This window comes from Genypterus blacodes, unplaced genomic scaffold (assembly GCF_046128005.1).
Source record: "Genypterus blacodes isolate CSIRO-AG114 ecotype Tasmania unplaced genomic scaffold, CSIRO-AGI_Gbla_v1 ptg000003l_1, whole genome shotgun sequence".
NCBI lineage: Eukaryota > Metazoa > Chordata > Actinopteri > Ophidiiformes > Ophidiidae > Genypterus > Genypterus blacodes.
The window spans coordinates 3,701,695-3,712,500 of record NW_027466817.1 but is presented as its reverse complement, the minus strand read 5'-3'; the positions used below and the strand labels follow the sequence as shown (position 1 = coordinate 3,712,500).

Genomic DNA, 10,806 nt, shown 5'->3' with positions numbered 1-10,806 from the left:
TCTCGCCGTTCAGGTGTTAGGAGCTTCTGTCCCTTGTATGAGGTAGACTCACTCTCCTGCTCCCTCTTCTCCAGACAGATGTGCCAAATCTCTCTCCATCTATTCACTCGTCCTCCCCAGCTTCCCTCCTCTTTTTCCCTCGTACGTTCTCAATTCCCCGTGTCCCCGACTTCCCTTTTTCCCTCTCTTCTCATTTGATTCTGAGGCGCTAAAGGGATGAAGTGTAATTTGCCACGAGCTTATCTCAAGTGTTTGTGTACAAAACAGTAGCACCAGCAGGAACCGGCGCAAAGAATAACTTACAACGTCTCCTTAATCGGTTTCCAACAGCAACACTGCCGGCCGGATTTAGTTTGGCAAACTCAGGGACACAACAGAGACAGATGAGACTCACAACACCCACATAGGGAAAAGTATCGGAGGCGTTAAGAGTGAAAACAGTCTAGATTGACGATACATACAGCTGGTGTGATTCCCCTAATAAGAGCGCGTTAATATCCTGTGTTTGTTTTGACTTACATGCTGTCAACGCAGGGGCCAATAAAACAAGATATGTGCCTTTTTTAATCGCAATCACCGTCTAACTATCAGGCTGCAAGACTAACTTGTGTCTGTCACAGGGCGAACGGTTCCTGAGGCAGCAAGAGCAAACTCAGTGAGAGGTTTAAATGAAGGGAAGAATAATGGATGAAATAGGAACCGTCAGTGAGAAAGCAGACGAGTTACAAAGAGACAACAGAGATGACACAATAGAAGAAGATATAGAACACAGCGGTTTGTCGATGTGGCATAATAATTGATTGTATTCGTTTCGTTGACAGGAAGATGAAACGGAGCTCAAAGCTTTGATTGGATGCCCGACTCAGTGATTTAATGCTGAGGCGTGTATTTTGAACTTGTGATGTTCCAATGGTGCGTTGGGTCAGTTTGCAGAATCGCTCTCTATCTCTTTATCCCCATAGAAAGACAGCAAGGGTGGTAGAGATGAACAGGAACAGGCACACACACCATCAAATCCTCTCACCTCCTGAACCTTACAGCTCCTACATCCCCTGTAGATATAGATGTGCATGTGTGTGTGTGTGTGTGTGTCTGTGTGTGTCTGTGTGCGTGCGCGTGTGTGTATGTTGTTTACTTGTTTTGCACAGCCTGCCCTCTGAGGGAACCCTCTGCCTCTAAATAGGTGAAGGTCTGTGTTTATTAGCCCTTAACAGCCAGCGCTCAGGCCAGATGGTACACTTATCAGCTATCCTGTGTGTGTGAGAGAGAAAGAGAGAAAGAGAGAGAAAGAGAGAGTGAGTGTGTGAGTGTGTGTGTGTGTGTGTGTGTGTGTGTGTGTGTGTGTGTGTGTGTGTGTGTGTGTGTCTGCAAAGCATCAGCGAGATGGCAAGAGGTAAATATTTGTCAAAAGCAAAGAGGCAGCTGGTTGTCTGGGGGACTTCAGATGAAAAAGACCCCCCACCCCTTCAAGCGAAGAACACACACACACACACACACACACAGAGAGAGAGAGAGAGAGAGAGAGAGAGAGAGAGAGAGAGAGAGAGAGAGAGAGAGAGAGATGTGTAAAGATAGAGAGAGAGAGGAGATGGTTCAGCTACATTGTGATATTTGTGTGTGTGTGTGTGTGTGTGTGTTATTACAGAATAAAGCTTTGAATGAAGCACAGCCTTGCCTCAAAACTGGACATTCAAAGATGAATCCAAAAATAAAACAATCCCCCCGCCCCTTAAATACCTGACTTCCCCCATCAATATGATATCTGTATACACACCCGACAACAGTGAAACGTGCTCAACAATGAAATGTGATTCATTTGCGTACATAAAAATGTCCGTAAATGTCTGAAATGAATGTTTTCTACAAACAGAGCAGCTTTCTGCGAGTATCACAGATGTTATGTAAGCTATTGTGTTCATGTTATATCAGCATAAAGCACCTTATCCTCGTGCAACATCTCTCCCAGAGTCATGGCAACCATTGTGGGGGTCGCACTCTCTGTGGTCGGTATGACATCTTTCCACTGGTCTTGTTTTGTTCATGTTCTGGCAACACGGGCCCTATAACCATGGTAATAACCATATAGGACAGTCCCTTAGATGATCATCAACCATGGCAACCGCCCGAGCTCCCTATAGGCTGCTTCATATAGTATGGCTGAAGACACACAAGAGGGTTAGTAGCTGTGCCCTATAGATACTAGAGTGTGTAGAGTGTGACGGACGACATGTGGCTTTGTTGGTTAATCTCTATAGACGCGGACATTTGAGCAAAATAATGAATTCACAGTGGCAATTTGGAATAAAACATTTCACATTGACGTAAACATTAGTTTCCCCAAAACAGCGAGATGTCGCAGATCAATGTGAAGCTCTTTTCTATTGGTTTGATAAGTAAGAGAGGGAATTGGGGAAGAATGTTCACCGTTAAGACAATAAGCTCTGAATTAATTGGGATTCAGTGAAACCAAGCTGCTCCTCGCGTGAGCTTCAGCACGCCGATGTAACAGGTGGCACAGAGCTGCACAGTCTGCTCAGTAAACACGCCTGAAAGTAGAGAAACACCTCCACCTAGTGGCCATTTCCCTGCTATGGACGGTTTTCATTCTGTGCGAGGCGCCCTAACGCACATGCAGCTTTTGCGCCCTCTTGTGGTCACTATAGAAACAGGTCGAAAACACTATTCTGTAGGTTAAAACTTTGTTGTTTTAATCAAGGAGAGTTAATTTGACCAATTCATATATAACATATATAATAAATCAATGTATTGCGCTCTATTGAGAGTCCAATTTGTGCACTGTGACTTAAATAATTTTAAAGTTGACCAGGAAATACTCAAATATAGTCTAAGATGTGCATTTTTATCCTCAGATATATGGGGTATGTCATTGTCATCTGCATTTATATTAGTTATGGTGTCATTTCGCCACAGACATTCATAACCAGAAGTTGCTGATTGAGATTAAAGAACAGAGGAAGTACTACATCCTCCCCTGAGCTCTCAAAGATGGGTGGAGTTCTACCACTTCCCACATCACATCGTCTTTTTGCAGTTTCTCTACCTGTTTCTCACATGTACTACGCCCATACACACCCATACGCAGAGAAAAACAATGCTATTTGTCTCACCTAAGACCACAGCATTTCCTGAGACAAATTTAAAAAAAGAACTGATTCTGAGGAACGAAGAGTGACTCAGTTCACATGACACGTAGCTGCGTGTGTGAGTGTATGTGTGTGTGTGTCCCTAAAGCTAAGCCCGGCTCAGCATTTTATTCACCTTCGGTTCACAGGGGTATTGGATAAAAGCTGTCTGAAGTCTCTTTCATCTCTTTCCTGTTGCATGATGGGATGCATGCGTTAGGTAACAGACTGTAAATGTGTATACAACATTATCGATTGCTTAGAATAAGCAAGATGCAATAAAGCTGACAACTCATTAAGGCTGCACACAGCCTCCCTGTGACCAATTGCTGCTTCTTCTTCCCTGGTCATAGAGTAAAGCCTGATGTGGTCATCTAAAGTCAATATAATACTAGCAGACATTTAATCTGGTGTTTGTTTGGCGTGCACAGGCTCATCATTGTTCCTGGAAATACAGAAGGCAGGAGGGCAGAGTAAACGTCACCAAAAATAGCAGCAGCCCATTTGTTATTTTCCATGATGCAAGCAAACAGATAACACTTACACCTGCTGTGAAAACTAGGCTAGAGAACGATAAAAATGCACCAACGCATGAGTCTTATCTACCCCGGCCGTTCCCTTATTGCTGAATCAAGGACTCCGACAGTGGTTCTTCAACTGTACTATGTGATATGCAGGTGGAGACTCAGGCACCATCTGGTGGTTCACCAGGTGACAGCGAAAATATCACATTTTTGAGTCTGTTATTAATTTTTAATAGATAACTTGTCATTTACACATGGTAGATATAAACTGATGGGCCAATGTGCACAACTAATACAACAAATACAGGTGGATTTAAATGATTAAACAACAAATATTGTATCATATTACTACATTATTATGCTATGATCCCGTATGGCATTTTCCATTTCATCTCTACACTGGCTAGTTTAGTACATTTTGTTGATCACTTGTTCTCTCTGAGTTTGCGCCGTCTCAGGCAGCATGAGTTCATCCAAGACCATGAAGTGATTGTTTGAGCTTAATGTAATGTAATCAATCAACAATTGTCATTATCTATGACGATTGTGAGTTTAACACAGTGCTGTGTGCTACTGTGCTGTGTGTTACATCATTTTCTATTTTTATCTTACTGTGATTTGTTTTTAAATTGCACATGAAATCCTGTATTAATAAAACTATGGACAATGTTGACCAAGCAGCTTTATGAGAGGTAGCATCCTCCACCCTGAGGCAACAACATAAACCTGTGCTCCATTTAAACTGCCCTGTTATATCCAACACTAAAACACCTCTATCCTCTTCTAAAACATTCTATTCTATAATATTCTAATACTGTATATTCTATTCTATTCAGAGTTCTAAGCTTCTCTACCTCATCAATAGCAAACCACCAGGTAATTTAATAATGCTCAACAGCATGAAGATAAAAAGACAAAACGTTAGATATCAGCTACTCACCAGTTTGCGGGGCATCGTTACAGCATTAAGAAGCTTCTCAGACGCAACCTTCCTCCAATCTGGCTGAATATGTGTGTGTGTGTGTGTGTGTGTCTGTATTTAGTCTTTTCTGTCCGCTTTTGTTAATCCACTTAAAATATTCATTCACCCTCGTCACCACTTCAAGACAAAACCCACAAATAGATGCATGTGTTTTCTCTTTCACACACACAAACACACACGTGCACACACACTAACACAGGCGCACAGGTTTGATTATGCAGTTGTTAATGAGATGTTGTGTTTAGTGAAGATGGGAGAGATCTCTTTGTAGTGACCATGGCCAGAAGAGAAGCAGAGGAACACTGGGAATTAATGACCGAGATGAAGATGGAGAGTGGAGGAGACAGAGTACCTGTGTGTGTGTGTGTGTGTGGGATAAAAGGAGCATTGTGCACAGAGGGCAGTTGGGCACACAGAGGAAAGAACAAAAGAATCTCTACACCTGCTGCCCTGGAAATAAAAACTTTGAAGAGTGTCATCCACCTGCATTTCTGCTTCCTCATTTCACCTTCCCTCACTTTTTTCTTTCCTTCTTACTCTCCCCTTTTCTCCCTGGCACATTTTGCATACATGAATGAAAGCTGAGAGTACTTTTATGATCCGTATAACTGCATAATATCCAAGGCAGGATCAAAAGCATAAATCATATGAGATGAACCCTTAGCGGGGTCCACACCAAAGGCTCTTGATCTTGATCTTCAGAGCTGTCATGAATTTGAAATGAAGGAATATCCAAAAATACCACTCAACACTTAAAACTGTGTAGCACAAACAGACGTGGCTGAAAGAGTTGATACTCTGTCAATAAAACAAAAACACTAATGTCTGGACAGAATTATTGTATTACAACCCTTAGAATTGATAATAAATAATTTGATTGTAGAAGCCTTTAGAACTATAAAGTATAAACTGTATCTATCCTTTCTTTTACATCATGTGCACACACACGCACACACGCACACACGCACACACACTCACACACAAACACACACACACACACACACATTATGCAGGCAGAACAGGAGCTCTCACAGTAGTCACGACTCTCTCATTCATATGCACCACCACTCAAAAGCAGACGGCCTAATGACACCTGGCCGACAATATCAGACAGTGAGGGAGGACAAGCCTGCATGTGTGTGTCTGTGTGTATGTCTATCTGTATGTGTACGTGTGTGTGTCTGTTTGCATTAGCAAGAGCAGCACAGATAACACAAAAGTCCCTTTCTCAACGATTCAGGATTGGTTTCAGAAGCTTTCTGTCTGAAACAAGCTCACCACACACTGCCTTTGCATACTGGCCTATGCAGTAGTCCAAGACGTTGACCCTGCAGACCATCTGTTACACTACATGCATATCTGTGCATGAAATTATGACAGTTTGCAAACTTCATTATGCAATATTGCTCAAATACAGCATTGTGTATGTCTGAGGTCGATCCTCATTAAAGCCTGAAACACTTAAATACTGGTAAGGCTATAATTCATTGAAAGGTGCAATCGGAGACTGTGGTGTGGAAAATCACTACCTTGGCATAATGATATAAGGAAAGGTCAGCGTAGTTACATTTAGCTGTTCTTGAGACAGATCCATGCACAGATGAATAAAAGATTTGAGGCTTCTGACTTTGAGTGCTGCTCAGTTGTGCTCATAAGTTATTGTAAGGGATTGTAAAACTAAGATAAGAAACAGCAACAGATTGATTGGTATTTGATTAAGGATCCCTCTCTTCCCCAAAGAAAGACAACAGCCATACACACAATCTATGGTCGCAAAGAAGATAACACCTGCATTTCAAAGACAGTGAATCATAGACGCGATTCCTTTTGCAGCAACAGTGACCAGCCAAGATAAACCAAACATAGTGAGTTATATGCATGAATTTCCATTCTCTCCTCCCATTTTTGCAGCTTATCATCAGAAGGCCTGAAAATAGATGCATTAACCCAAACACTCTTTCATCTCAGTTTACCGACACGACTTGGACTTTGCCATCTTCCAGCTTTAATGTTTGTGATTGAAGGATGAGGGGATTTGCAGAGTGGGCGACGAGGCGAGAGTATAACACGCACGGTCCACTGTTGCTTTGGTTATCTGCTATGTGCTTAGACGGACTGGGTTTCGGGGTGGAGATGCTGATAGAGCTCATGCGAAAAAGACGCACACACAAGCACTCCACCTCTTATCACTACAGCAACCGCCATTAGTCTGGCTTCCTGGTGGTTTGTTTCAACAAAGCGAGCAGCTCACACGTAGAATGCTTGAATCAGCCTCAAAGCATGTTGAACTGATCAGATCCACCACAGCGCAAATGATATTTACATTAGCATCGGCTCGAAAACAAGAATTCATTTGACTACACATCTCTCGTGTGAGGCATATCGCAAATGATGATGATAATAAGACTTGCCATTGTTAATTAAACCATAATTAGTTGTGAAAGTAATTAAATTGGTGGTTAGATGGAACAACAATTGCATCCTGTTTCATTTGTGAAAAAGAGTTACGCATGACAAAGAGGTTCTGCTTTCACTATTCAGGCTGTCTATGCAATGTCAGATTGTGATGAAAGTTGTAGATATGCAGGAAGGAAGAACTGATTACATTTTTCTAGATTATGTATTGCCATTTCTATTGAAAGGTAAAAAAGTGGGGGACATTTTTGGCAATTTCCCAACAGCTAAGGTATCTGCAGTATATATATGGCTGTCAACAGGGTCAAGTTGACTCAAATAGTCAATGTAAAATTATGATTAGATCTAGATATTGATCATCTGTTAAGCTATGAAGCTAAGAAATGAGGCTAGAAACATGCGGCTATGTGTAGTTGATGATAACGGCAAGACGATTCAGCAGTATAAGATGATATTAAGTAACATCTGAACTGATATTAAAGAACGACATAAACACAGTGGAAACACAAATGATCACATTCCACTTGTACTTGATTTCCAGTCTCATCCTACACCTACAGGAGTATATATTTGCATTGCATTGATATGGTTACACACGTTCTTTCTGAGAGACACTCAGTACTATTGGGTACTGGTGATCAGGCAAGAACCTGAGATTCCTCATATAGGAGCATGTGTGCAAATCAAGAAGAACAGTGAAGGTACCATCAAAACTGTGGAGGAGGCTTCCACCAAACCAATGATGCTCCAAACATGGATAAGGATCAATATCATACTCAGAGGAAAGTAACAAATACAAGCATATGCCCAAGATTCTGAACACAGATCATTTTACGGTCGAAAAGTAATATTTGACTTAATAACCTTTGAAAATGAAGTTGATGTTAATACAGTTTTGAAGTTCGCCCATAACCATGATTAGAAATGAATAACTTACCGTGATTTCAGCGCACACAGACTGGACTTGTCAATCCTGGAGAGAGAGAAAGAAAAATAGATTATTGATCACGCTGTTGATTAAAAAAAGCCCTAAAGCAAGGATTAAATGTGTTGCCAAAAAGTGCTACTTTTAATATTAAGACAAGAATTGCTCGAAGTCAAATCAGTTCATTTAATTTGCGATTGGTTTTCTTCACTTATTAAGGTTAAAATACCACAAGCTATGTTTGGCTATGAAGGCCAGAGGCACAATTCCATGAATGAAGTGCGACAGCTTAATCTACAGTGACTCTTTAAGTTAAACTACAGTACAGCGCACACACGCACACACGCACACACACATACACAAATACACACACACACACACACACACACACACACACACACACACACACACACACACACACACACACACCCAGTCAGGCATGTTTAGCACAGCTGAGTTGATGAAAAGGTCATGCATCATTCTCTGCCCACTGCCCAGACCGGTTATGAGACACCTTCATGTTGGGTGTTATGCATGCTTCATTTCATATTGTTCAAACTAAAAATATGCATCGTTGAATAAATATTAACAGGTTTTGGAACTCACTCTAGATTTGAGTTTAAACTTTAGTTTGACCTTATTTAACAGTGTGTATTAGAACCCTCACAGGGAGATGTTATGAAATGAAGTCATTATATTGTGAACCGGACCATGCAGCTGTACCTTGCCTGCTCTTTTCACACAGACACACAGACACACACACACACAGGACACACATTTATGCAAACACAGAGCCCACTATTCTCCGTGTGCCACCCTCTGTGTCAACCAGCCTCAATGCTTTCAATATAATTTGAATGATTCCACCAACAGTTTATAAACAAAACCAATGCACTTTGGAGTTTGAGGGTTGGAATTGGTGGCTTCATCTTCAACACTGTCATCACATTTTCTGAAGCGATCATTACAATCATATCTCTAAAATATGACGATGACGACTTTTTTTGTACAGTTATTAGTTGTGTTGCTGCCCATCAATGTGTGGCTGAGAGGGTTAAGTGCTCTGAAGCAGTGCTGTCGTGTCAGAATGAACACCAGCAGGGGAGCACAAACCACTCACCACTCATCTCTGTTAGTGCATTTAGGTGAAAATGGGCTCTCTGGCAGCGTTTTCCCCTGCTGCATCATGGGAACATTTATTGGCCAAGAGAGCAGGACAACATGACCGCTAAGAGCCGACAACAACAACAACAACAGCAACAACACACACACACACACACGCACGCGCATGCATGCACACACACACACACACACACACACACACACACACACACACACACACACACACACACACACACACACACACACACACACACACACACACAAGCAAACACATACACACACACACATACAGAGCACAAACAACAGAGATACAAAGCAGCCTGTTGATTCTCAGTGAACTCTCCCTGGCTGGAGACAGCACAGAGCGACACTGTACACACACACACACACACACACACACATCTGAGGTCAGAGTGTTAGAGGTGTGACAGATAGGAGTAGTCTGAGCCCTCCACCCATCCTTCCTTACATAGAAATTGTACATTACTGTTTAACACACACACACACACACACACAGTCAAACAACTATATACTGTGTATATAGTTGTATGTATACATTTATATATATCAGGATACATGCATATAACACACACATACAAATACTGTAAATGTGCAGAGTCCTGAGTGTGTGAGTACATAATGAAGACATGCTACAAAGACACACAGACACACATACGTACACACATACATAAGAATTCAAATAAAAGGCAACATACCATGCAAATCCACCAAAAGACACGCTTCTCCTCCTCCTCAGCATTTTGACACACTGAAACTTCTCAGCAGCTTCCCTCACTCAGTCTCTCACTTAATGCGATGTGTGTGTGTGTGCGCTCTCTCTCTCTCTCTCTCTCTCTCTCTCTCTCTCTCTCTCTCTGTTGCTTGTTCCGTCTCTATTCGCCTCCCTCTCTTTCTCTTCTTCTGTCCCACCTGCCTTGTCAGGGCTTCAAGCTGCACTTTTCACTGTTGGCAATTGACCAGTCAACTCATTTACAGAAACACAGCTTGCTCTTTGGCTTTCACAGGCTTTTAAACACACATACATAAACTCACACACACACACACACACTGACGAGGCACACCAATACAGGAACATGGAGGTATACATACACACATTTCAGCTGGGAAGGAGCAAGGAGGGGAGGGGCCATATCCCATCTGACCCTTTCTATTTGATTCCCACACACCCACATCCACAAACACGCACACACAGACACAGACACACACACACACAGCATTTGGCTTTGAATCATATTTAACACTTCCACCAGCTTCAGAGTCTCTGTGGCCTGCTTGTGCTGCCCATCAACAGGAAATAGAATTGTGTTCCCTCTCACTTTGCGACCTCATTGACACTGCAGTGTGTATCTATCATTATCGTGCCAACTAACTCCATTTAAAAATCACACAAACACATTGATTGCAATACCAAAAGGAGTTTGAATGAAATAATTGCTTGTTTTTTGGTGTTGTTATGTGTGTGTGTCCAGGTTGCCATATAAAATCTATCACAGTAAAAGCCTCAAGGAGGAATGAGCACTGAGAGTGAATGTTGTAATTCCTAACACATTGTATGACTTCTTTGATAGGAAATTGGAGGAGGTGCAGTGCATGTGTGTGTATGTATGTACTGTGTATAAACAGAGAAGCCTCCCATGCTGTGACTGAAGGGAGTGTCCTTCCTGTCTCTCTTCC

At 41.9% G+C, this 10,806-nt stretch overlaps 1 protein-coding gene across 1 annotated transcript in view; it reads right to left on the bottom strand.

The window, feature by feature from the left end:
* The window catches only part of rap1gap2a (RAP1 GTPase activating protein 2a), a 61,680-nt gene extending 51,451 nt beyond the window's left edge, over positions 1-10,229 (bottom strand). The window contains exons 1-2 of the mRNA XM_076144595.1: positions 9,828-10,229; positions 8,002-8,037 (exon numbers count right to left, since the gene is read on the bottom strand). Coding sequence (XP_076000710.1) covers positions 8,002-8,037; positions 9,828-9,871 — 80 coding nt within the window. The 5' untranslated portion in view covers positions 9,872-10,229. The remainder of the gene's footprint in view (positions 1-8,001; positions 8,038-9,827) is intronic.
* Positions 10,230-10,806: the final 577 nt, after the last annotated feature.